Genomic DNA, 27,356 nt, shown 5'->3' with positions numbered 1-27,356 from the left:
CAAGTACTGTGAAATGTTGTTGGTGATCATTCTTCCGGTCCTTTTCAAATACATATGTATGCTTAAAAGTCCATATATATAACTCCATTTACAAACAAAATAAGATCGTGCTACCATCCGGTTTGGGAATCTGCTTTTCTAGTCAATATATTATGGGCATCTTTCCAGATTATTAAAGATTTTCTAAATCATTTTAATGATATTCCATTTTAGAGACATGCCATAATTTAAACAGTCAATTTCCTATTATTTGACTTTTAGGCTACTCCAAATATTTCACTATTATAAATAACACTGTAATAAATATTTTTGTAGCTAATTTTTCACATGGATTCTTACAGTTCATTAGGATACATTCCTAGAATTGGAATCTCTTTGCCAAAGAGTATGAGCATTGGCAGGTTTATGATATAGGTGTCAGAGTGCCCTCTAGAAAGGTTGCACCAACTCACACTCCCACCTCCAGAGGCAAACGACAGTTTCCAAGCCTTGGCTAACACTGGCTGATCATTTCTTAAATTCTTTGATTGCTGTGTATCTGCTATGCTTTTGAAATATCGTGCTTTCTCTTTATTATAACACTCATTTGTTTGTTGTACACTGTGGTCACCAGTTCCCTTATTTTAGAGCCTTCCAAATAGAAATACCCAACAGTAGTCAAAAGCTTTGAATTCCTGGGAAGAAAGGCATTTTCATCAACATGATGACAGGCAGTCAAGGACCTGGAACCAGGCACTTAGAAGCACGAGGGAGGTATCTGGTGGGACACCTCCCTCGTGCTTCTAACAGCCATTGTCATAAAGTGACCAGTCTCTACCAGAGACATATTGGTCTTTTTATGAGACTCTAAATCCTTGAACGTTTAGTCCTGGTGACTCAACACAGAACATTCTTTCTACTGGATGTTAAGGGCGAGGTGGTTTGCTTCGGTAGGAAATGGAAAGTTGTCATGCTACTTACTTCTTGTTAAGGAAAATATTTCTCTAAAATCCAATTATTTGCAATTTTCAAAGAACAATGTGTGAACAACGTCTAGTTATTAATTTTGTTAACTACATGCTTTTCCTTCAAGTATATTTTATTTATGAATGGACATCTTTTTCTTTCTTGTTTCATATCTTAAATAGTTTTGCTACATTTGGTTAATAGGTAAGGCAATGCATTCTCCATTACAATAGCGAATGTATTTTAGCGTTAAATGTAGGCTTCCTAAATAATAATAATATCACTTTCTATTTGTATAGTATACTATAGCTTACAAAATGCTCTAATTAATATAGTATTAAATTAGATCTAACTATATAGTTTGTAAGGTGATTTAAAATGAATAAATGTTTGAGTGGAAGGAAGTGGGCTATCAATGTCTTTACAGTTTGAGTTCCAAGTAAGAGTGTATAAACCCTAATGGCCACAACTTAAAATGTAAATTAGTAGATTAGGAATGTACCAAGACAACTCCTAATCTCATTTTCTCCACATTTCATCCTCAACATATTTTGGAAATAGCAGTATTTTCTCTTATTTTAGAAATGCTCCTATTGGTCAAAAGTATATGACATCACCCATAGCCAAAATCCTCAGGCTCTATGTGTCCCCAGCTCCTTGGTTAGGAATGTTCCAAAGAAACCCACATCCCAGGCCCGCTCTCATTTTCCGCAGTTTCAGACAGACACACAACATGACAGTGTTTTATCCATGAGTTATTCTGGGGAGCCTGTTTTGAGAAATACATTTCTATCCAGGCCATACAACTGTCTGCATCTCATAATTGACGATACGGCCGCCATTTGTCTCAACCTTTTAAGGACAGTACTAAGGACACATGAACCATCAAATTGCTTTGGAAATTCCGACATTTCACTAGCCAAACAACATCATCCAGGCTGCCTCTCACGTCTGGAAGTGGAGCAAAGCTTGGCTGCCTATTTTTGATTCTGAAAATGTATTCAGCAGAGCAATATCGAAGCTTGGGCAGCTAAGCCCTCGGACTGCAATGCCTACTTCCCATGATCACCGAAACCTGTCCAACACTCGCATATCTTCTTAAATCAGACAAAGATTTGTATGCATCTCTTCATCCCTCTGGGCTTTTCCCTATTTAACCAAAACTATAACAACTGTCCACCATAGTAACCACGTCAAAAAAGAACAAAACAAAAACAAAACGCTCCTCACTTCACCAAAACAACAAATCCAGTTTTAATGGGTTTTTTGACTCACCACAGCAGGCCAGTTACCTCCCCCACGCTTGAGGCACCAACCCCAGAAACCTGCTGGTTCCCAAAGAGGGCAATGAAAGAATTACCTTCTAACCCAAGAAGGCCAAGATGTAACACCAAAGGAGTGCTAGTGCTAGACTCAGTAACTGTAGAAGAAAGAATGAAACCAAGGACATGTCCACATAACACCTACCAACTTCCCCATATTTACTTATTCACTGACTATTTCCCGATGCCTCCTGGCTGGGCTGGATGCTGGGGATGCAGAAATAAATGACATCTTCAGAGCTGCCCCACCCCCAAATCTCAGGTCACTGGGAAGAGAAACCATGCAAGTGGGTGATAACAGGGCAGAGCTAACAGAGCAAAGGCAGGGCCATGGGAGCTCTCAGGGGTGACCCAGCTCCCAAACGGGCAGCCCGAGTCCAGGCTGCACATTAACTCCATTAGCAATGAAGTGCCAGCAAGGTACTGGGGAGTCACTGAAAACAACAGATGTGCGGAAACAGATGTGCTTGAGGGAAACTAACCTGGCAGCGGCGTACGGGGCAGACTGACAGAGAGAAAAAGATACCAAGGAAAGGAAGGCTGTAAGAGGAACGTGGTCACTGTACTCTAAACCAGATTCAAGGCTTGCAAAGTTAGGGTACAACCCACAAGACTGCCCTCAGTTCAAAAATTCATGAGAAGGACTCAGAGCTGTTACTGATGGTTATGGCTTATTACAGTGAAAGGCTACAGTTTTAAATGAGACAAGGGTAGAGATGCATAGGACAGAATCCAGAAAAGTTCCACTTGGAACTTCCAGTTGTCTCGTCCCTATGAAATTGTGGACAGAGCTAACATTCCCAGGTAACAATGTGTGACAATATTGCCAACCAGGAAGCTCATCTGAGCATGGGTGCTCAGAGTTTTTATTGGGGCTCCATCAGCTAGAACTGGTTGGCCACCCAGATGGCTGACCTCAGTCTTCAGCCCCTCTGGAGGCTGAGCTATTGTCACGTGGCCCAAAGCCTCCACCTTATCTGATGTGGCCCCAGCCCCCAGGTAAGCAAAGACACTCTTATCAGACATTCCAATGGCTTAGAGGTCACCTCCCGGGAGCCCAAGGAAAAGGTCAGACCTCTCTTTGGGTAAGATTAATTCTTTACTGAACAGGGATAAATTGATTGTGTTTAAAACTTATTTCTGTAACGTGTTACAATCCCACATTTACAAATTATCCTTCTGATAATAAGTAAGGAAAGATCTCCCCCTCCACCTCACCAGTAAAATACTTCTAACCACACAACAGAAGAATCTAAGTTCGGAGAGTCTCCTTGTGGGGAAGTCTTTTTATCCACTGAGTATGGTTTCTCTTGGACCTGCAGTGAGAGAGGCTACATCTTGCCCTTTTCCTAACTTTCGCCTGGATTTGGGGGTCCATTTAGCCTCAAGCCTGTTGCCTCCTGGGGACTGACTGCTGGTGCTGCCTCTCTGGTTTAAATTTGTTGATTTTCAAAGCAACTGAAAAAGTCTTTTAAGAGTGACAAAAATAAACTGTGTTTATGGATTTAAAAGCTACAGTTAATTAAAAGTTATCAAGCACCTGTTTCTAGAAGTTTTAAAATGTATATTTGAGGATTACCTTCTCACTACAAAGTCATTTTCCTACTAGATTTAAGAATACAGATGTGTTTTAACCTGTAATAATCTGGTGGCATACCATGTGACCCTAAAAATATTTAGAATAAGAAAACAGAAATTTGCAGTTCCTTAATCCATACAAGGTAGTCTTGACTTACTAGCACATACTTCCAAAATCTGCCATTAGCCAGCTTTGTGATCTTGGGCTTGTCATTTTAACCCTCTGGTTCTGCTTCTTTTTCTGTAAAATAAGAGTCGGACCAGATCATTTCTAAGCTTCCTTCTGCTTCTAGCAATTCTCCCTCAGAATAAAGTAACATTTTATAAACATAAATGAGAATGCCTGAAGGCTGAGGTTGCTACATAAATAAGAATCCAGTTTGTTTCCAATATTTACCTTTTATAACCCAAAGAAAGAAATAAAGAATCTTTAGATAAAATATATAACATAACTAAATATTTTTAAAAAACATATCATTAATTCTTTAACAAATGCTTATAGAGCACCAATCAAGTATAAATATTTGAAATATTTACCTATACTTTATTTTGTGAATGATTCAGAGCAAAATGTCAGTTAAATGGAGATTTTAATAATAGCCTGCCCAATAAGCACTAAGTATGATTGAAAATAGAACATGGGGAATTTAGCTTAAGGTTATATGCCTTCAGAACGCAGTGACTTTCTAAACTGATTTTATAATTAGAAGGATATTTTTAGCTTATTTTTCAATTGGAAGGTTTTATTATACTCATCTTAATATATGTAATTCACTTGAATATTTTCTGATTAAAAAAAAAAATGAGCCTTTTCTCCTCAGTGCAACCAAGTGTGAAAGTGACAGCTTCCATTTAGTGTTACATCAAATTTCAGGGGCGGTGAAACCATGCAAAGCAGCAGGTCCCAGTGACCGCCCAGCCAGTGCACCTCCTTGGACCCCGATGAAAGATGACTAGGACACCAGGGTGCCCACCCTAGAGGAGCCCATGTCTTAGTGTAAAGATGGCCCTCTTCACAGGGAATTACAGTGCCAGGCAATGCCGCTGGTTATACAGGGTTAAGGGCCTGGTGGGGATGCTCCAGGGAGCCTCAACCAGTAACGGTGAGGACCTGGGGGGTAAGGTGGGCAGTTCTAGCCAAGGAAGATGGCAAGGAGTGGGACACCTGGTAAAGAGCCCATTACAGAGGCAGGAGGTGGCCTTCACCCACAGGGGATGGGACTCCAACAGAGGTTTTTAAGTAGGGGAGGGACAAAAGGTTAAAAAGGAGACAGAGACAAGGATAGACAGAGAGAAGGAGAGGTCTAAATACCAAGGAGGGGACAGCTTTGAAAGCTTTTGGGGATCCAGGGGGCTCAGTGGGGTGACAGGAGGTACAGGAGCAGTTGAGGCTGTCCCTCACGTTCTGCCTGGCCTCCTGGCTGGCTGCTGGTGGTGGTGGGGATGTGTTTAGCAGGCATCCAGGTGAAGACTGCCAGTGGACAGATGAAAATGTAGAGCTCAAGAGAGGGCCGCCCGGAGATACGCAGAATGAGTCAAGGAAGGGAGTGGCTCGGGTTGGAAAGACAGAAGACCAGATGGTTGTCACGCAAATATTATGAGTCCTTAAGGGCAAGAGGAGATCAGACCTGTTCGTTCTGGCCCCTCGAGGGGAACGAGGGCTAAGAGGCAGCTTTAGGAGCTGGTTTGCGTCAACCTGAGCACCTTTTCCTGGAGTCCGATGGAATGCACACGGACCGCCGGCGTCGCCAGCTGAAGTCTGGGAAAGGGAGTTCCCCTCTTGGCAAAAAGGCCCCTTCCTAAGCTGCTTTCTCTCCTTTTCCACTCCAATTCTCCCTTTACAATTGCCGCGCTCTAGACGGCTGGCTAAGGAATGCATTAAAGCCAACCTACGAACTAGTAAGTGAACCCCTCCCAGCAGGAGTATTTGCATCGAAAAACGAGGAATCTGTTAATTTAAACAAATGCCCCGTGGGTAGACTGTGCAGGGGAAGATGCCGAGATTTTCCACTTTGGTCTGCACAACCCACCCCCCCAGGTACCCTCCGAAGAGCGGGAACTGGCTCTGGCCCGCAGAGGCAGGCCGCCGTCCCGGCACCCGGCACCCGGCACCGCCCAGGGGAGCGGGGAGCGGAGGGGCTGCCCTCAGAGAAGGCCGCCGCGGAGGGCTCCAGTTCTCTTGCTGGACTTGGAGTCGGATTTTGGAGTTGTCCCTCTAGATTTCCAAGTCACACGGGACCACTCACACTCCCCTCGACTCCAGTTTCCCATTTTTGCTTGCTCTCTGTATCCGGAAGCGAGTTGAACTAGCTAACACAAAGGTGCAGATTCCGAAAGTCATTGTGACCGGGCAGGGAAACCGGGTGGAGGCTTGGGGGCACTTTGTTTCTCCTCCACTCCCTCCCCTATCCCCACCCCGTGCTGCCAGGACCTCGGGGTAGCTGGGGGCAGACAGACTCGTCCGGGAGAGGCTTCCGCGCTGGCCCCCTCTGCATAGTCAGGTCAGGAGCGGACATCCTCGAGGGTCCCTCGAGGCTGGGCCCGGAGCGACAGAGGCGGGGGTCTCCGGGCGGGTCCCTGCGAAGGACCTCATAGGATGCGCGGGGTGGGCAAGGCGGAAGTTCGAGGGCGCGCCGGGCAGAGGGTCACCTGGCCCCTACCTTCCAAGTTCGCCCCGCGAGCTGGAGGGATCTGGCCAGACGGCGAGGAGGGGGCGGGAAGACGAAGGCGAAGCTTGCCGGCCCCCACCCATCCTGCCCTCCTCGTCTCCCCTGCCCGGGCAGGGCCGCGGCGGAGGAGGGAGGCGCGGAACTGGCGGGCGGTCCCGAGCAGCAGTCGGCGCCCGCGGGGCCTGGGTCGCGCCCAAGGCCAGGCTCCCCCGCCCAGCTACCGCCGGGCCTCGCCCCCGCCGCGCGCGCCCCACCCGCCTCCCCCGTTGCCGTGGCAACCCCGGGAGCCTCCAGGCGCGCGCCGGGGCGCCTGCTGGAGCTCTTGGCAGCGGCGGCGGCAGCGGCAGCTCCTGCTCCAGCTGAGCGCGCTGCGACCCCGCTCCGGAGCCCGCTCGTCGCCCCCCGCCTGGCTCCGGGCACCCAGCGCGGTCCCCGACCCGGCCCCAGAGCCTGCCTGGCTGCCGGCCCCCATGGAGCTGCTGGCCGCAGCCTTCAGCGCCGCCTGCGCCGTGGACCACGACAGCTCCACCTCGGAGAGCGACGCGCGCGACTCAGCGGCGGGACACCTCCCTGGCAGGTGAGGGCGAGCGGCCGTCCCAACCCCTGCGCGCCACCACTGCGCGCCTGTGGCCCCAGCTTACGTCCCTGGCCGGGGACGCCTACCCGAACCGCCTCTCCCCCGCCCCCCGCCCCGCGGGCCCCGCAGCCCCTCACTCCTCCCGCGGCCCCCATCGTGCCCGCACGCCGCCTGGGGTCGGGGGTGCGCCCCAGCCGGACCGCCGACACCCCTGTCCCTGCCCCGGGCCGCCTCCCGCGCCCTCTCTCGGGCGCCCTGGGCGCACGCGTCCCGTTTGGTGGCCCCTCTCCGCGCCGCCTGGCCCTGGGACTGGAGGATCGCTACCCAAAGGGGGCCGGGGGCCGTGTGACAGCGAGCGGCGCGGGGTGCGCAGCGAGCGCAGGGCCCCTGGCCGCGGGACCCGTCCGGGCGGCCGGGCGGCGCCGCGAAGCGGGCAGGACGCGCCAAGTTTCCGACGCCTGCCCGCGAGCTCCGAAAACATGAAGGTTTGGGCGGGCTGGTGTGGGAATGAATTACCCGGTCGCGCCCTGGTGCGGTGACAGAAAGGGCCTGTGGGGCCTGCGTGGCAGGGAGCGGCGGCGGCCGCTCGGCCTGGACATCCCGGTCAGGGTCCATCTGGCCAGGGCCGCCTGTGCGGACGCCTCTCGCGAGCTGGCCGAGGTGTGTCGTTGCTTAAAAATAACCGGTTCCTGCCTCTCCTCTCTCTCTGGCAGCGAGTCGTCCTCCACCCTGGGAAATGAGGCCACACCCGAGGAGTGCCCGGCCCTCGCTGACAGCCCTACCACGCTCACCGAGGCCCTGCAGATGATCCACCCCATTCCCGCCGACTCCTGGAGGAACCTCATCGAACAAATAGGTGGGTGTCCCCAGCGGCGACGGGGCGTCACTGGGGGAAACGTGGGTTCCTGGTGGACTCTGAGGGCTCCCATGCTTGTGGGATGCCCTTGCGTTTCCCCTGCACAAATGTTTCTGACAAGGAAGGTTATTGACATATTTGGTTCTAAATGGTTCCAGAGGCAAAACTGCCACGTGTATAATTGGGCTTTAGCAAATGCATTTCTTTCCTGCTCTCTTGGAGAGGTGTGCTTGCCCAGCCCTTTCCTGGGGAGGGCTCTCTGTCCTCTTGCGTCTTCTGCCAGAAAGTCCAGGGGTTAGGTGCTTATGGGCCATGCGGGGGGGGGGGGCGCTCCATGCGTCCCCCGCCATCCCCGCTCGGGGGCCTGGGGAAGACCTGGAAAGGGAGGGGACCCTGCAGAGGGGACTTCTGGAGAGAGTCAGGCTGACTGGGGCAATTCAGGAAGGGGTGGCAGCGGCAGACGTTGCACAGGGGAAGGAAAGGTAAAGTAGAGAGAAGCTGGGAGCCCCAGAGGCCCCTGGGTTAGGAAGGGAAGCCTGGCCCCACCTGCCTGTCCAGAGCATGGCCGGAAGTGCAGGGCACAGCCCGCGTGTCCAGCTCCTGCACAGCTGCAGCTGAAGCTCTGTGAAAGCAGAAAGTGGATTGAGAAGGCGTCCCCAAAACCCGAGCACTCGCGTTTAAAAGTCAAAAATGGCCGATGACATCAAACTCGTTCTCATCTTCATCACCAGAGGTGGCCACGAGTGGGTGACGTGGGTTATGCGGGAATGGTACCGCCTAGAAATCTTTCTGTTCTTCAGGGTTGTCAGAGCAGCAGTTTATTCATTAAATTAAAATTTTGGCTTGAAAATTTTCTTTCCTAAATTCATCATTATTGTTTTCCATCCCAAACACTCAGACGGACATGAAGTGTCTCCAATGGAAGTGGAGCTTCCATTGCCCCGGGAGACCCGTGTTTAGGAGACTTTTTGGGCAGGTTCCCTTTTCCCTGGCCGGGGTTTATTCTGGACTGAACCCTGGGAGGAGCTGAGCCCTTGCAAAGCTGAGGGTGGAGGGCACACTGCATGCTGTTAAGCAGCGCTGACTCCAGGGATATTGTTCCTAGCGGGCCCCATGCGTGTCGGGCTGGGTGGTGATGGTGGTGGCGGCTTTTCCCTTTGTTTGCTGGCGGAAATGGAGAGGGGCTGATCTGAGGACAAACACACCCGAAAATCCCTTTCTTCCACCTCTGCCACATTGCCCTTTATAGCGAGGAGGGCCACCTCGGCCTTGGCATGTGCTGGAAGCCTCGAATTCCACCCTCTAGAAAGGGATCCTCTGGCTGAGATCGATGTCAGGACTAGGAAGGAAATCGAGGTGGGAGTGGGGAGATCCGTGCCTCCTCTCACGGAGAGAGAGGCTCCCTTCTGCAGTGTGGGCGTGTGGAGACCTCCTTCCTGGAGAGCCCGTGGCATAAGCTCAAAGCTGGGAGTGGGGAGCCCTGAGCTCTGGTACCTGCTCATCCTGGCCCTCAGTTTCCTCATTTGGGAAACAGTAGAGACTGACATTCCGAGGCTTTTCTCCCACTATCTCCTGGTGTAATGGTGACTATGTGTTTCTGGCTCCTGGGCTGGATCCATGGTCGGTGCTCAACAGATGTGCTGAATGACAGCACAGGACCGAGGCTGCCTTCTTCTCACATCCTTCATCATAGACTCGAGGCTTATGCCAAGCAGATTGCTACAGGAGGCCAGCTGCTTTTAGCTCAACGAATGAAGTGAATTCTTTGCCAGGTATCAGGAAAGGACAACGCGTTCCTAAAGACACAGTGGAATTAAGGGGGAAGGAAAGTGGGAAGACTATATGGGCATCTTGTAGACCACTGTGTTGAATTTTGCGGCGGCTCCCACCCAGGCAAGAACAAAATGATGCCAGGACTATGCATGATGTGGTATACAACTGTCATTGTAGTTGGTGGTGGCCCTGAAGATCATAGACCCTGAGACCCTGTGATTGTGTGTGTGTGTTTGTGTGTGCACACGTGTGTGTGTGTGCTGTGGTTGTCTCTGGCACCTAACAAATGCTTGGTGCATAGAAGGTGCTCACTAGAAAATAAATGAATTCTCTGCCCTTTAGAAGTTTCTATCTGAAGGATTCAAAGAAAAAAATTACTCCCTTCAGAAAGTGAGATTTTGAAGGACTCCAGGAGCTTATCCTCCTTCTGCAGGGTAGCACAGCCAGCCTGATATAGATCATTTTAATTAGGAGAGATGGGAACTGAGCCTTCTAATTCTGCATGAATATAATACCAGGTGCCAGCTTTTACAGGTAAAATTAATTTTGCTTACTGAATGTACAAAAGAGAAAATAGAAAAACATGATATATCAACAGTATATCTCTACTACAAAAATTTAATCAGATAACATAGTTCCTCAGGTAAGGCTAATAAAAATAAACAGGTCATGAAAATGGTTACCCAGTGTGTCAGATAACTCTTTGTAATCATAGTAACTCCAGGAAAATGCGTGTTTAAATTCATATTCTGAAGACTTCGGAAAGAAGTATGAAGTTTTAAGAAAATACTAAAATTACTTGCATTGGGAGTCTTTGGCTGAGTGTAATACAATATCCAGCACCCCCCCCAAAAAAAATGACCTTAAAGAGTGAAAGTATTCTATCTCAGTTGAGTCCAGGAATGAGGTAGGAAATTCTGCATTTGGTCATTAAGTCAAGCAATCACCTAGTTCCTTTCCCTCCACCATTCTCAGCATTTGGGCTTCATATCACAAGATGGCTGCCAGAGCTCCATGCATCACATCCTCAAGCAACCATGTGTAAAAACCAAAAAAAAAAAGAGCAGTTTGTCTTCAAGTGTCTCCTGGGGAGGGGCATCTTTTTGAGACGCCCTTCTCAAAGATGTAAGATGTCCCCTTAGTCTCCTTGGCCAGGTCATGTCACATGCTCATGTCTAAACCCAGCAGTGGCAAGGGGAAGGGAACCATCATGGTAGGTTTTGATCAGTCAGCATTCATCCACTTCCCTGAGCACAGACTAGGTCAGCACCCAAACAAAACCCCTCCCTGCCAGCTGGGAAGAAGGGCTGTGAGGGGATAGAGGAGAGGCAACCACAGTGTCTGCCACAATGTGATTTCAGAAATATTATTTTCAACCCAACTACCCACAATGCTGATATTTTTGTCTCTTTTCAGCATATGTATCACATCATCATGTGAGATGTTGGAGATAGCATTTACCCATGATTTACCCATCATGCTGACCCATGATACACATGATGTGCCATGTAGCATACATAAGCCATATTTTTGAACTTTCAAAAAGATGCCAAATTGGTTAGATATTTTTGAGAAGCTTGGAAACTGCATTTTTAAAGGTGTTCAACTCAACAAGTATGTGAGTACCTACTAGGTGGGAGACACTGTGCTAAGCTTTGAAAAGTGAATTGAAGTCAACTCGTGGAATCCTGGTTTCTTTAAACCTCTGTAAAAACAGTATCGGAATCACAGGAGATTAATTGGTTCGATGTTGGCAACAGTAATCATATCTTATGCTCATGACTGAACCAGTTTATGCAGCGACTTTAAACCTCTGTCTTTATAGATCTTCAATCCGGGTTGCATTTAGCATAGATTTAGATTTTCTTTTTCATTCCTTTGTCAGATTAACTCCATGTTGTAATCTACTGGATTGTAACGTAAAATCACAGGATCTTTTTTTGTTTGAAGTAAATGTTATACTTAGCATAAATGCTTTATAATTTAGCATTATGGAACATAGGAAGCCAACTAATTTAATCCACAAGGTAATTTATTGAGTTCCTGTTATTTATAAATTATGAATATAATTTATCCAGCCATTTTTCAGAATTTTGAACATCATCTGTTTTTTTCCTTCCTTTTTTGTACTGTTTAGATATATTTAACAATTAAAGAAGGAATAATAGCTAATGTTTGTACTGCATTGCATGAGAAAGTGCTTTACAAGTGGTACACTTATCCCTGTTAGAACTTTCCCGGGAAAGTCATCTTTGTTTTATAGATAGATATATCGAGGGGCCCAACAGCTTCCCCAGGCTCCAGACCAGTCCAGCTGCCCACTGCTTCTCTTCACCTGCATTCCCTTCAGGTGCACCTGGATCTCACCACCACCCCATTCCCCAGTCGGATCCTCCTCCTATGTTCCTCATCTCCTTGAACAGGGCCACCGGACCCCCTTGCCAACTGGCCACCCAGATGTCGTTCATGACCCAGCACCAGCCAATCACCAGGACCTGTATTCTACCTTATAACTGTCCCTGAATCACGCACATGGCCCCATCCCTCCACCACCACTGCAGTTCAGGCCGAGGTGCTACATTTTTGCTGATTCCTCTGTACCCCCAAATGTCCTTGGAGACTTAGACTGCATTTATTTCAGGTCAGGGAAGTAAGTCTGAAAGTGTGAAAGCAGAAAAGGAATGTTTCCCTTTTGAATCATAAGGTTGATGAAATATTGGCTTTTTCCTTCAAAATGAGGATTTACAACTATTCCCATTTCACCAATGAATATACTTGAGTTTTAATATTGAAGCATTTAGGCTTTGAGAAGCATCCTGTTGGGATACTGAAACATCATTGGGACATTTCCATCAACTCTGCACACGTTGGTTATTAACACGTCAAATTCTGGATTCTTGTTGTTTGCTAAGTATGTGTGTGAAAAGCATGTATTTTTGTGACTGGATTTTGAATCTGTTCAGGGATTTCTTCATTCTTTGTTGAAAAAAAAAAAAAAACCTCATGCATGCTGATCCTTCCCAAGAAATGAAGACAATGGCAGTTTGTTCAGTGATAGAGCCTTTTCTGAGACCTGTGCGGGTCTGGCTTTCTTTGTATTTTCATAGGCAGAGCATCTGCCCTTGATAGGAGTCCAAAGCCTTGACTTAGTGATTCCAAAAGATCTTCCTCTGAAATCTTTTTCATGTCTTCAGTACAATTCCATTTGATTTCAGGGCTCCTGTATCAGGAATACCGAGATAAATCAACTCTCCAAGAAATTGAAACCAGGAGGCAACAGGATGCAGAAATACAAGACAATGTTGATGGGTCCCCGGCCAGCGAGGAGATCCCGGAGGAGGATGAAGAGGAGGAGGAGGAGCCGGCAAGCCCACCGGAGAGGAAGGCTGTGCCCCAGATATGCCTGCTCAGTAACCCGCACTCGAGATTTAACCTCTGGCAGGATCTCCCGGAGATTCGGAGCAGCGGGGTGCTGGACCTCCTCCAGCCGGAGGAGATCAGGCTGCAGGAGGTAATGGGCTGCCCTAGGGTGGGAGCTTCCAATCAGAACGTACAGGTGTTTTAACCAACGTCGGGGAGCCTTCTTCTGCGGGGTGAGGCTCCCTGGCTGGTTCACCAGAGGAATTACTTGCAGGGTACATCCATCCAGAACATGCAGGAAAATTCACATTATTTCACAGGCAACAAAAAGTACCCAGTTACCTTCTAGGATAGCTCAACCCCGATACTGAGTGTTCTCCACATTGCTGTTTCGTCAGATAGTAAGATTGTGTTCTCTAAACCTTCAGTTGTTATCGTGGGGGCATTTCCGTGGTACGCGTGAACGCTGATGCAGTAGGTGCTGCTGGACTCACTGTGACGGTGAACTGACTAGTCATCTGTGCTTTGCTTTTCACTCACAGGCTTATCCCACATCTTCATTTTGTAGTCGCTTGAAGCTTGGGTGGGGCTCTGAAAGATCAAAGCCCTTGGCCCCCTCCTGAAATGGTGTGGGAATCTGGGACTTGCGTCTCTACCACTTCATCCGATGGTCCAGGCAGACTGCCCGTCAGTTAGGCTGAGGCAAGATCACGGAGTCACCTAATAGTTTGTTGCCAGCGAGGAGAAATAAAACATGAACAGTAATAGAAATGAGTAGCTAAGAAGTCTAGCTAAGTGTTCATTTTAGTTGAACCAAGATTGTTTGGGTATTAGAGGGGAAATCTGTGGTACAGAGAGACAAGTTGGTCAACAGCAAGGAGAGAGACTGGGGGCGAGAAATGGTGACCCTGCAGGTGTGTGTCTTCGTGAAAGTTAAAAAGTGGAAGAGATTTTTTTTTTAACTTGTTCAGCCCAATTCCATCCTCTGTATCCTCTCACGCTCCCTCTCGCCCTCACCCCCCCCATTCCCCTCCACTCACATGTTCCTTCAAGCCATGCTTGAACTTGTTCCTAGTTGCAGTTCTGACTCCAGATGTTCTGTCCTTCTTTAACTCTTGGTTCTCCTGCGCGAGATTCTATAGAAAGGCAGATCGTGTGTACAGATAATGACCAAGACTGAGACTAGTTCCCGACGAGGGTTAGCTAACGCTGCCTCGGTTGGTACAATACCTTTGCTCTTCTAGAAGGCTTGATAGCACTCGACTTTTGAAGGGCCACCGAGGTTCCCTGTGTCCTGCCCCGCAGACTCAGGAGGGATGGGTTTAACCTCTGACATCACGTGTGACTTGCAAGCGGTGATTTGTAAAGGATGCCACAGTTTTTTTATGAAACTTCTGATGTCAGTAGTGTCTAGTCATCCTGATGGGGCTTATCCCAGCTTCTCACAAAGATACTGGTGAGGGGATGTAAAGAACCACGCACCCCACCAGAAGTGAAGATGCATGGTCGGGGGCATCTCCAAGAGGCAGGTGGAACTGGACTGAGGAATGCCACTGGAAGCAACCATGTGGAAGGTGCTGGAAGCCACAGAGAAATCCCCCCACAGGCAGCTGTCCACGAGCCACTGACAGAGCCATCATCCCTAACTTTTTGGGTTTTTTTTTTATCATCCCTGACTTTTTTTCCCTCCAGTTTTATTAAGATATAACTGACACACAACACTGTGTAAGTTTCAGGTGTACAGCATGATGATTTGACTTTCACGCATCATGAAATGATGGCCACAAGAAGTTTCGTGAACATCCATCATCTTGTATAGATACAACATTAAAGAAATAGAGAATTTTTTTTTCCTTATGATGAGAACTCAGGATTTACTCTCTTCCAATATGTAACATATATATACCAGCAATCTTAATTATATTTATCATGTTGTACATTACATCTTATAACTGGAAGTTTGTACCTTTTAACTGCCTTCATTTAATTCCCCCTCCCCATCCCCCTTCCCCACCCCACTGTGCCCCACCTCTGGTAACCACAGTCTGATCTCCTTTTCTGAGTTTGCTTTTGGTTTTTAAAGTATAAATGACCTACAACACTATGTTAGCTCCTGTTACACAACGTAGTGATTTGGTATTTCTGTACATTTCAAAATGGTCACCTAAACGTTTTGATTAAGTCTAGTTACAATATGGCACCATACAAAGGTATTACATAGGTATTGACTGTATTCCCCACACTGTACATTTCATACCCGTGACTCATTTATTTTGCAACTGGAAATTTGTACCTCTTAATATCCCTCACCTATTTCTTTCCTTCCCTACCCTCCTCCCCTCTGGCAACCACCTATTTGTTTTCTGTACCTATTTCTGTTTTGTTATGTTTGTTCCTTTGTTTTTGTTTTTTAGATTCCACATATAAGTGAATCTTTTATACCTGCAAATATAATATTTGTCTTTCTCTGTCTGACTTTTTTCACTTAGCATAATACCCTCTAGGTCCATCCATGTTGTCTCAAATGGCAAGATTTTATTCTTTTTTATCAATGAGTAATATTCCATAGTATATATATACACCGTATCTTCTTTATCCATTCATCTATTGATGGGCATGTAGGTTGTTTCCATATCTTGACTATTGTAAACAATGCTGCAATGAACATAGAGGTGCAAATATCTTTTGACTTAGTGTTTTCATTCTCTTCAAATAAATACCCAGGAGTCGAATTTCTGGATCATATGATACTTCTATTATTAATTTTTGAGGAATCTCCATACTGTTTTCCATATTGGCTGCACCAACTTACAATCCCACCAAGAGTGCATGAGGGTTCCATTTTCTCCACGCCCTCACCAGCACTTATTATTTGTTGTCTTTTTGATAATAACCATTCTGACAGGTGAGAAGTGATATCTTATTGTGGTTTTGATTTGCATTTCCCTGATGATTAGTGATGTTAAGCATCTTTTCATGTGTCGTTGGTCATCTGTATGTCTTCTTTGGAAAAATGTCTATTCAGATCCTCTGCCCATTTTTTAATCGAGTTCGTTTTTTGATATTGACTTGTGTGAGTTCTTTGTATATTTTAGATATTAACCCCTTACCAGATATATCATTTGCACATATCTTCTCGCTTTCGGTAGGTGGCCTTTTCGTGTTGTTGATAGTTTCCTTCTTTGTGCAAAAGCTTTTTAGTTTGATATAGTCCCATTTTTTTACTTTTGCTTTTGTTTCCCTCACACTATCCCTAACTTTGACTTTCATATGAAAGGGATTATACAATGCTATTTCGCATTTGGCTTTTTTCACGCAATATTACCACCACGGGGCCTTTTTTATAGTCCTCAAAATAAGGAAAAGTGTCTAGCTTCTGGAGGAATACTTGTTTATTTTTTTACCTTGATAATTAGAGAAATAAATTTTAAAAAATTTGGAAAGCTTAGAGATAAACCCCAGTAGAACTTAAAACATGGTATAAACCTTCTCCAACAACAAGCCAAAAGCAGAGAAAGCAGGGATCTTGTAATAAAAGGAAAGCAAACAGTAAAAAAGCACAAAAAACAAATAGCATAAAATAAGGGGGCAGGGACTTCCGTGGTGGTCCAGTGGCTAAGACTCCATGCTCTCAATGCCGGGGGCCCGGGTTTGATCCCTGGCCAGGGAACTAAATCCCAAATGCCACAACCAAGAGCCGGCGCAGACAAATAAATAAATTAAATAAATAAATATTAAAAATAAAATAAGGTGGCAGAGTTCATAGCAAATGTATCTGTTATAACCATAAATGTAAATTGCTTAAATCCTCCATTGAAAGGCAGAAATTATCCAACTGATTAGAAAACTAAGCCCATGATATTATCCTACAGATTACAATTCAGGGCAAGAAAAGTTACCAAAGGGAACAATGAGTCATTTTGTATTGTTAAAGTTTATCACTTTATTTTTTAAAGTTTTAAAATTAAATAAGCTACTCATTAATACATTTTCATTATTTAAAAACATGCAAACAACGCACACGTGTGCAGGCCTTTTCTTGGCTCCTGGGTTCTCACTGGAGGACCAGCTGTGTTCACTTTCTCTCTCCTGGTAAATTATAGTCATAAAGCGCGGTGTGATTTTGGACTTTAGACACTTGTGAAGACTCTTAAGTGCAAAATCCTTGTAGATCTTTATGATGTTTTCCCCCATATTTTACACCTGTTTATTCAAGAGCAGTTTGATTTGGCTTTTGGTTTTTAGCAACTTGCCTTTAACTGGCCTCTTAGAGCTTTCAGCTTACTTTTCATAAAAACAACTCTCTTTGTACTGAAAATTCTTTAGTTTTTATCCAGTAAGGACATAATTGCAGAGCAAGTACGACTGGCTTGCATAAGTTTAAGGACAAACATGGGGCTCACAGGTGGGGAGAGAAGTGTGCAGGTGGCAGGTGGAGGGCAGCCTGTGCCCGGCCCTCAGCGGGTCTTCGCAGGGCTTTGCAGGGAAGCAGTGCACGTGACCCCGGGCACATGGGTCATGTGGAGCTGGGTTAAGAGAGCTTCTGTGTGCCTGCATCTTCACGCCCGTGCGAGACCACAGCCGTAGGATAGATGCCCGGAAGTGGAATTGTGGGTGAAAAGTGAAGTGTGTTTTCAATTGTGGTGGATACCACCAAATCGCCATTCAAAAAGGCAGTTCAAATTTCACACTACGGCAGTGCGAGAGAGGCCATTTTCACACACCCTCCTAACCCCGTTAGCAAACTTCTTGATTTTTGCTCTAATCTGTTGGATGAAAAACCATATCTTGTTTTAACCTGCCTGTCCTTGATGACATAAATTGAGCATCTTTTCTTATGCTTATTGGCTGTTTCCATTTCTTTGTCTATGAATTGCCTGTTCTTTGCCCATTTTTCTATGGGGTTATTTATGTTTGTCTTCTTGATTGATAGCATCTTTTTACATATTATGGATATGATTTGTTTATATGTTTCAAATGTTTTCTCCCACAGTAAAAACATAGGGAGGTGATGTAGCACAGAGTTTATGCACACAGGCACAGGAGCCCAACTCCTTGGGTTTGAATCCCAGTTCTGCTACTTCTTAGCTGAGTGACTTTGAGCAAGTCACTTAACTTCTCTGTGCCTCTGCTTCCTTATCTGTAAAATTGAGCTCATACACAGAGTTGTGAAGATCAAATGCGTTAGTACAGATAAAGAGCTGGCAACAGGCTGACATTCTTCAACAAAAAGTTGTATCTTTTTCCACTTAAAAATCTTTTCTCATTTTTATAGAAAACCTGTCAGTCTTTTTATTTATTTAAACCTGATCTTCTGGATGTTGTGTTGTACGATTAGGAAGGCCGTTCCCAAGAGGTGCACTTTACAATGAAAAGATAACTATGATAAAGTACCTTGAAACGGAAGCCAAACAGAGCAGAGTCTGTCAGAGACATGATGAGCAGAAGCTGTGGTACACGCTGTACTGTTTCTGTAGCAGTGGGACATAACAGGGATATAAGGAATCTGAAAAAAATAATGAGGTTGACTTAAAATATTTTCACTGATCTTTGTACTCTCTAAAGCCGCACTGCCCACTTTGGTAGCCCCCTGCCACATGTGGCTCTTGAGCACTTGACACGTGGCTAGTCCTAATTGAGGTGTACTGTGTGTGTAAAATACACACCAAATTTTGCAGATTTAGTACAAGGAAAAAGAAAGTAAACTATCTTATTAATAATTTTTATATTACATGTTGACATAATATTCTGGATATATTGGATTAAATAAGATATATTAAAATTTCCCCATTTCTTTTTACCTTTTTTTAATGTGGTTACTAGAAAATTTAAAACTGTATATGAGACTTACATTATATTTCTGTTGGACAGCACTGCTCTAAAGAGAGGCAATATTTTATTTCCCAGTGTCCATAGATACCACCAAAAAGCAGCCGTGTATTAAACCATAAGAAAAAGCTCAGTGAATATTTATTAAAATTGTATAGGCCATAATCTCTCACCGCAGTGCACTGAAACAAAAAAATAAATTTAAACAATGTAAAAACCTCAAATCAGAAATGTTTAAAATGTTCCTAACTTTTGAGATAGGGAAATAAATTTTATAATTACAGATTATTTCAAAGATAATGAGGAGGGTACTACATTTTAAAATATATGGAATGCTGCCAAAGCTGCATTTGGATAAAAATTCACAACCTAACATGCTTTAATTATTAAATAAGGAATAAAGGTAAGTTAAATGAACTAAGATGGCAGCTTGAGACATTAGGAGGAAAACACACACACAGACACACTCCTAAGGAAAGCAGGCAGGGCCGCGATCCGAAAGATACCGTGTAAAAGTCTTGGTGAGATGAGTGATTTTCTAGGAAAATATACGCTACAAAAATTGACTCAAAAATAAAAAGTAAAATAACGACCAAAATATACCAGTAACTTTTAAAAAATCTACGAAAGAGATGTTGCACCCAGATGACGGAATTGTCCGAAATGGTCAAAGCACAGAAGGGTCCCGTGTTGCTTAGAATAACCTGGAACACTGCTGTCCAGCAGAACTTTCTGTCATGTTGGAAATATTCTATGTCTGCGTCTTCAATAGTCCGTAGCCACACGTGGCTACTGAGCATTTGAAATGTGGCCAGTGCAACTGAGGAACTAAATGTTTAATTCTACTTAAACTAAAATTAAGCCGCACATTGCCAGCATATTGGTCAGTGCAGTTCTAGAGCAGGGATCATCAAACTTAAAGGGCCACTTTGTAAATATTTCAGGCTTTGTAGGCCATACAGCCTCCTTCACAACCACTCAGCTCTCCATTGTAATGTCATAGCAGCAAATAGACAATGTGTAAAGGAATGGACATGACTGAGTTCCAGTACAACTTTATATAGTTACAGGTGGCCAGCCCTGACCCCTGGTCTAAAGATAGAAAGGAGGGAAACACAAATTATTTGACGGTAATATAATATTAGTAACTAAATCTGATCATTAGAGCACATATACATTAAAAACAAAATCCACAGTTATAGATAATAACTTCAACACTCCTCTCAGTAATTAGTAGAAGTAGGAGACAAAGTCAGTAAGGATCTAAGAGGAGTTGAGTGCCATCAACCAACTGGAACTAATTAACGTGTATAAAGCACTCCACTCAACCATAGCAGAATACACATTGTTTTCAAGGACACAAGGAACATTCACCAAGATAGACCACACCACACTTTAACAAATTAAAAGAATTTAAATCATGCAAAGTATGACCTGACCATAATAGAATTAAACTAGAAATCAATGACATAAAGATAACAGGAAAACCTCCAAGCACTTGGAAATCAAGCAGCACATTTCTGTGGAAACCCTGAGTCAAAGAGAAAGTCTCCAGGGAAGTTAGAAATAAACTGCCCCTCTTCATGGATGATATGACTGTGCACATAGACAATCTCAGGGAATCTACAAAAATTCTTAGAACTAATAATAATAATAATACACACTGGCTAAAAATAACCAAGTACAATACGAAGTGCTGGTGTGGATGTGGAGTAACTGGAGCTCTCATACATTGCTGGTGGGATTACAAAATGGTACAGCTGCTCTGGAGAACTGTTGGCAGTTTCTTATAAAGTGAAAGATACACTTACCTGCAGCCCAGCAATCCCAGTCCTGGGTGTTTACCTAGAGCAGTGTCTCCACAGCAACACTATTGACATTTGGGCTGGATCATCCTTTGTTGGGGGATGCTCTCCTGTGCATTATAGGTTTAGCAGCGTCCTTGGCCTCTGCCACCAGATGCCTGTAGCACCCCTACTCCCAGTCGTGACAACCAAAAATGTCTCTATACCTAGCTGAATATCACCCAGGTAGCAAAAATAGTTGGTGGTTGAGAACCACTACCCCAAGGAAACAAAAACCTATGTTCCCACAGAAACCTGTACATGAATGTTTATAGTAGGTCTATTCATAATTGCCCACAACTGGTAACAATCCAAATGTCCTTTAACAGATAGATGGATAAACAAACTCTGGAACATTTGTACAATGGCACACTACTCAGTAAGAAAAAGAAATGAACTATTGATACACACAACTCAGATGAATCTCAGAGGCATTTTGCTGAGTGAAAGAGGTCAGAAAGGTTGCACAGTACGTGATTCCATTTATATGACATTCTGAACATGACAAAGCTATAGGGACAGAGAACAGATCAGTGGTTGCCAGGGGTGAGGGGTAGGGGTAGGCTGTGACTAGAGTGGGAAAGCACAAGGGGTTTTTTTTTTGGAGTGATGGAACTGTTATGTGTCTTGGTTATAGTACTGGTTGCAAGAATCTATACATGGGTCAAAATTCATAGAACTGTACAGCCCCCAAAAGTCAATTTTACTGTACGTTCATTTAAAAACTAAAGCATTGTAAAAAGAGTTAGATGTCTCCATTTTGTTAAGTACTCTTCTGGCCTCTCCCCCAAAATAAAACATAGATCTGTCTCACTCTGAATTAAGGCAAAAATTTACATAAAACATAAGTAAATCAAATCTGGAGATACATTAAAAGAATAACATTGAGCACAGAAATTACTGCAAAGATGGTAATGTTTGAAACCAAAATTTATCATGTTAATAGGCCAGAGGAGAAAAATACGCTGACCTTCAAAGGGGTTCAAAAGGGGAGTAAAACATCAATTTCTAAACAAAACTCAGAAGGATACTTTCTGAAATTTACAAAGAGTATCTCAGATCTATAACCAGCCTCCTACTTAATGAAGAATCTTTGGTGGCAATAAAGGTGAGAGGACAATGCTTGGTAACCCTGCCATTGCTCTGGAAGCTGCGGCCAGGGCAAAACAATGAGAAAAGGAAAAGAGACAAACCCATAAAGAAGGAAGGTCAAAACCACCCTTATCTGCCAGTGACAGCTGCCTACTTAAAAATCCCGAGGGAGTAAAAAATACTGGATCTCATAAGGCAGAGCAGGGAGGTGGTGGATTATAAAATAAACCTGCAAAAATCAGTTGTTTTTGTATACATCAGCAAAACTCAGGTTTCCATCAATTAGAAAGCTCTATGGATAAGAAAAAGATAAGCACCCTAAAGAAAAATGGGCAAAACAATTCTCATAGAAAAAGTGGCTGGTGATTAAATGAAAAAAGGAAAAAAATCAAACTCACTGGTAATGAAAGAGGTACAAATTAAAGCAACATTGAGGCACCGACATTTCAAAATGGCAGAGACTTTTAAATATAAATATATTTAAAACCTAGCGTTGGGGGGATTTTTAAATGACTTCTCTCGAACACAGCTGATGGAAAGAGTATAGCAATGCTTGTATTAACCCCCTTACAAGAATATGTTTATTTACCGTCTAGTGTTTCTGTTTCTAGAAGTTATCTTGAAAAATAATCAGAAGTGTACACGAATACTTATTAGGCTTTCCATTCAAGCAAAAATCAGAGGAAGAATGGAGGAAGAACCCTAAATGCCCAATTATAGGGAATTATTTATTTAGTAAGACAGTGTACAACTATACAAAGGCACAAACATTAAAAAGCATGTTTTCAAAGAATGAAATGACATGTTTTTCATTTCAAAGAATGAAAGAATAACATTGTTTTTAAAATGCAGGATAGAACATTACATGTATAGAAGAGTGGGCATAGAAAATAAAGATATTTAATAAATTGTATTTTTGTCATTTCCAATGGATCAGATCAAGATATTTAAGTAAGTTAGGATGACCTAAGAATAACTGTGGTCACGTGCAGTAGTGAACAGCACAGGGCACATGGGCTTCAATGCATCTCTCTCTGAGTCTTTATAGCCTGACTTTTCATATTTATTTTAAAGAGCTTAATGTGAGTTTCTATTTTCTATTTTGTTAATATCTGGCAATGAACACAACACTGAGATCTTCAGACTTTATGTTCCAAATCAGTGACTTCTGCATCAGATCATCTTTTCATTTATCAGAGCAAGTCGGGCAGCTTGTACTGGCAGCTCAATCTGTTGTTGGAACACCTCTTTCTTTAGCTACAAAAGCAGCAGGTCCCAATGAACTACTGTTCACACAAGGAAAAGACCCCCAAATGATGGCCTTTTGGTGGGCCTGAGTCTTAATCAGTCACTGAAGAATCAGGATTTAAGAATAAAATTGTATGTTTTCCACCTCCTTTTTAAAGTAAAAATTAGGCAGCTGAAATTGCAAAGCGTTGTCTTAGATGCCGTGTAGGATTTTCTTGGTTTACTTTTTGTTTTTTAACTTACTCTGAAGCGCTTGGTTCCCACCCTCCTATTTGGAATGGTTTCTCAATTACTGTTTCAGAACACAATGGTTTGAGAAAATAAGTAGACAGATATTCAAATTATAAAGTTAGGAAGGGGGCAGCTGGGGAAGGGTCGGGTGTTCAAATGGGGGAGGTGGGGACAGTCACTGCGATAAACCTACAAACTCTCGCCACAGCTGACACCGTGAGAAACAAAGGAGAAGCTGGAGGTGCTGCCCCAGCAGCGTCCCTGGAGCAGTCGCTCCTGCCGCTGGCGTGGGTGGTGCCCCCAGATCAGATAAAGACGGACTCCACATGGTCCCTGATCTTGGGGGGCTGGCTGTGCACAGCTCGAAAAATGAGCCGGGAATGATATTTTGAGCATCTCCACGGAAACAGGGCTACATGTACACTCCTGGGGGGGTGGTCCACGCAGGCTGGCACTTGTGGTGGCACCGCCCCTATGTGCCCGAACTAGACTTCCAGCTTCGTCCCCCTGGGAACGAGGAGGGAGTGACTTCCCAGGGAGCTAGCAAGTTTGGATATAACTCACAGTCCGAGTGTGCTCAGCCTCTGAAATCAGAGTTGTATTTTTGTTGTTTTTCAACTTGTTTTCACAACTTAGAACTGAAATATACTTACGTTCTTTTTCCAAAAGAAAACAGTCCATTTTAGAAGGAAATTACTTAACGGTTTTTAACATGATATACTTCTTTCAGAAAATTGAATCGTGATTGTTATTTTATTTACCAACCTTCATTGAATCATATATTTCTCTCTGTAGGATAAACCCTAACAGTTCAGCAAATTAATCCCGAATTCAGAGGGGGCAGGGCTCTTTGCCCCATGCTTTAAGGCGGACAGGAGCCATCACCCAAAATATCAGATAGCTCCCCTTCTATTTGATTTAGAAAGCAAGCACCTATACCTACTTTAGCAAAGTGACAGTATTACCATGTGTCATTTTTAAAGTAAATCTTTTGGATAAATAATTTATGCACCTGATATAAAGTTGAAACAGAGCAAACAGAATTACAGCGAAAATAGTTTCCCCCACCAACCCCTGGCCCTCAGGGCCAGTATGTGCGTGCTTGTGCATGCGTGTGTGTGTGTGTATGTTACACAAATGGTAAACTCTATGTACACTGCTGTGTGCCTTGCTTTTTTTTTTTTTACTTAGCAAAATATTTTGACAGTATTTCCAGATCAGCCCAGAGTTCCCCATTCTTTTTTTTCTTTTCTTTTCTTACTTTTTTTTTTCTAGCTTTATGGACCTCCATTGTTTATGATGTTCCATAATTTATTTAACCAGTCCCCTGTTGACGGACTGCAACTAGAAACGTTGTGTATCAAGGATGTTCATTGCAGCATTATTTATAGTAATAAAAGACAGAGCTGTACGATGGAATACTATGGGAACTGCGAAGTGGAACTGTTGGGTTAAAGGTTACACACTTTTTAAATTTTGAGAAGATATTGCCAAGTTGTCTTCACACTTCAGCTGTATGAGAGGGTGCTGGTTCCCTATCATCAATGTGGTACAGCATCCGACGAGTTTATCTTGACCAGTGTGCAAGATCATAAATGATATTGTGTTGTGGTTTTACTTTGCATTTCTCTTGTTGTGAATGAGGTTGGGCATCTTTTCAAGCATGTGTCTTTTAAAATTTATGTCTATTTTCGTGTGTACTTTTTTGTAAGTTATCTTATTAACCAGGTCATCTTGAGAAAACGTCACAATTGGCTTGTGATGTGTGTGAGCTTGCCAAGGCTTGGGTTTGGGCAGCTGGTGGTGTGGAGGCGCACCGGGCCCCCCAGGGCCTGCATGCCAACTCACATTTAATGTGTGATCCCTAGTTCCACAGCCACCCCGGGACTAAGTTGTCATCACCCTGGGTGACACTGAGGCCCCGTGGCCCCCGTGGAGGCCCCTGGTCTTGGCACTTCTTGCATTTCCCGCACTGACTAGAGACCACGCTGCAGCAGAGCCTGGGCTCTGGAATCCGACTCCATCGTAATTATTCGAGGATGAGAGAGGGGCTCTAGAGGCTGCTTCTTAACTCAAAGCCTTTTCTTAGTCACTTCTGTCCACTCTAATGTCTCTGAGGTATGAATTACTCTTCTAGCCGCGGAAGTGAGGAAAGCTTTGCGCATGGACTGTAGGATCACGTGGGAAGCAAGGTCTGGCAGAGCGAGGGTGCAGATCCACCCAGGGTGGCCGCTGCTGGCAGCAGAAGGGCTCAAGGCCCAAAGCAGAGGGCAGGCACAGCCTCTGGCGGAGGACGCCGCTCCCCGGCTCCTGCTGACACCCCCAGAGGAGAGCGGAGGCAGCTCGCCTGAGTGGCTGGGGCAGCCTCAGGCCCTCGGGGGCCACGGGTTTGTCTTTGGGGTCTGTGGTCTGCACAGGGGCTGAGCATCTTAAGCACAAGGCTCAGCCTACAGCCAACCCAGGTGGTCGTAACTCCCACCAGCACAAGGGCACAGAGCCTGCGCTGTGACGTCCCATGGCCTCCAAGGCAGCCTGAGCCCAAGGAGGGACCCCCCCCATCCCCCCACCAAACCCCTCGGCATTCTGGCCCAGCTTTCTCTCCATCTCCTTCCACCCTCCAGGCACTAACAGCGAAGTCCGGCATCGGGCAGGTGCCCTAACGCTTAGCACTCAAGGTGATAAGTGCGAAAGAAAGGTACCCGGGGAGGGTTTGGGGCTGGGGGCCCCCAGCCCTGGCACCAGGGGTCCTCAGACTCTGCCATGCCTCAGAACGACCTGGGGATCTTGTTAAAGGACAGGTTATGCGGGGGGCTGGGGAGGTTCCTGGGAATCTGCATTTTCACAAACACCTGTGGTCGCAGGACCAGGCTGAGAAATGCTGGGGGTTTTTTTTCCTTTTTGCCTGGCTAAGTCTTATTGGCTCTTTGACTCTGACAGCCCCTTCCGGAAGCCTTCTCTGGCTGCCTGCCTCCCCATCTCCCCCTGCCATGGCAAAGCCCCCTCCCACTGCACCGTGGGCATCACTGCAGAGCTGTCATTGGCTGTGCCCAAGCCGCTGCCTCCCTGGTGTGTCTGTGTCCTTCTGTGTCCCCAGCATCAAGCCGAGCCACTACCTGGAGGTGGCTCTGGGCACATATCTGTGGAATGAGTGAGGTGGGGAGGGCAAGACAGCATCACGGACCCCAGCCCCCCAGCAGCTGTGGTCTCCTGAGCCGGCGACCTCCCAGGGGCAGGGATCAGCTCTTGGTCATCTTGGGAATCCCCAGTGCCCGCAGCCCCCAGCCCCCAGCTCTTGGGAGGTGCTCAGTAAACATTTGGAGTTTCCTGTGTGCTGCACCGAGGCCAGGCCTTTCAGGAAGCCACCTGGTAAAGGAGATGGGACATCAGACATTCAGGCCAGCAGGAGCCAGGAAAGGAGGACGAACGACGGGCACAGCTAACAGTGTCCTTGTAAAGAGACACAGACGGCCCCGAGGAGGACAGGTCTGGGAGCCGAGCCTTTGGGTGGAAGTTGTGAGTCGTGGCACGACTCATCCGCCTGTACGACCCATCGACCCGACGCCAGGCCTGGTTTGCATTTGAGCACTGGTTTAAAGGTTTTCTCTTAACAAACTTATTATCAAGCACCTACTTGAAAGCACCATGTAAAGCTAAAAAGATGATTAAGAACCTGGAAAGAGCCTAGGGTGGGAAGGAAGGGGCTTCTGCGTAAATAACAGCAGACCAAGACCGACCTGCAAGGAGAGGGGCTACCAGCCTGGCGCCACTGCAGGCCCACAGGCTCACGGGAAAGCCTGGGCATTTCTGTGGAAGGGCGTCTCTAGCAGAGTGGTCAAGACACAGAGCCCTGAGGTCAGAAGGATGGGGTGCGAACCTTGGTTTTGCCACTCACCGGCTGTGTGGCCCCGGCCCTCTCATCCACACAGTGGGGACGGTTGGGTGACCTCCAGGATTGTAGTGAGGACGGAGGGAGGTGACACATTGGAAGTACTCAGCATTACACCAGGCACGGGTTAGGAGTTGGACAAATGG

The 27,356-nt window shown here is 45.4% G+C and overlaps 1 protein-coding gene across 2 annotated transcripts in view; it reads left to right on the top strand.

Annotated features, from left to right (window-relative positions):
• NGEF (neuronal guanine nucleotide exchange factor) overlaps window positions 1–27,356 on the top strand; it is an 81,677-nt gene that overhangs the window by 30,163 nt on the left and 24,158 nt on the right. Inside the window, exons 1-3 of one of the 2 annotated variants that reach the window (XM_059927495.1) lie at window positions 6,836–7,091; window positions 7,805–7,947; window positions 12,936–13,231. In XM_059927495.1, the coding sequence (XP_059783478.1) occupies window positions 6,985–7,091; window positions 7,805–7,947; window positions 12,936–13,231 (546 nt within the window). In that variant the 5' untranslated portion in view covers window positions 6,836–6,984. Of the gene's footprint in view, window positions 1–6,835; window positions 7,092–7,804; window positions 7,948–12,935; window positions 13,232–27,356 lie in introns of those variants that run through there. The other variant, XM_059927496.1, reaches the window with a different exon arrangement.

The sequence above is a fragment of the Balaenoptera ricei genome, chromosome 7, assembly GCF_028023285.1.
Source record: "Balaenoptera ricei isolate mBalRic1 chromosome 7, mBalRic1.hap2, whole genome shotgun sequence".
NCBI classification, from domain to species: Eukaryota; Metazoa; Chordata; class Mammalia; order Artiodactyla; family Balaenopteridae; genus Balaenoptera; species Balaenoptera ricei.
Note: the sequence above shows the minus strand (reverse complement) of the source record. Positions and strands in the feature narration are given on the sequence as shown.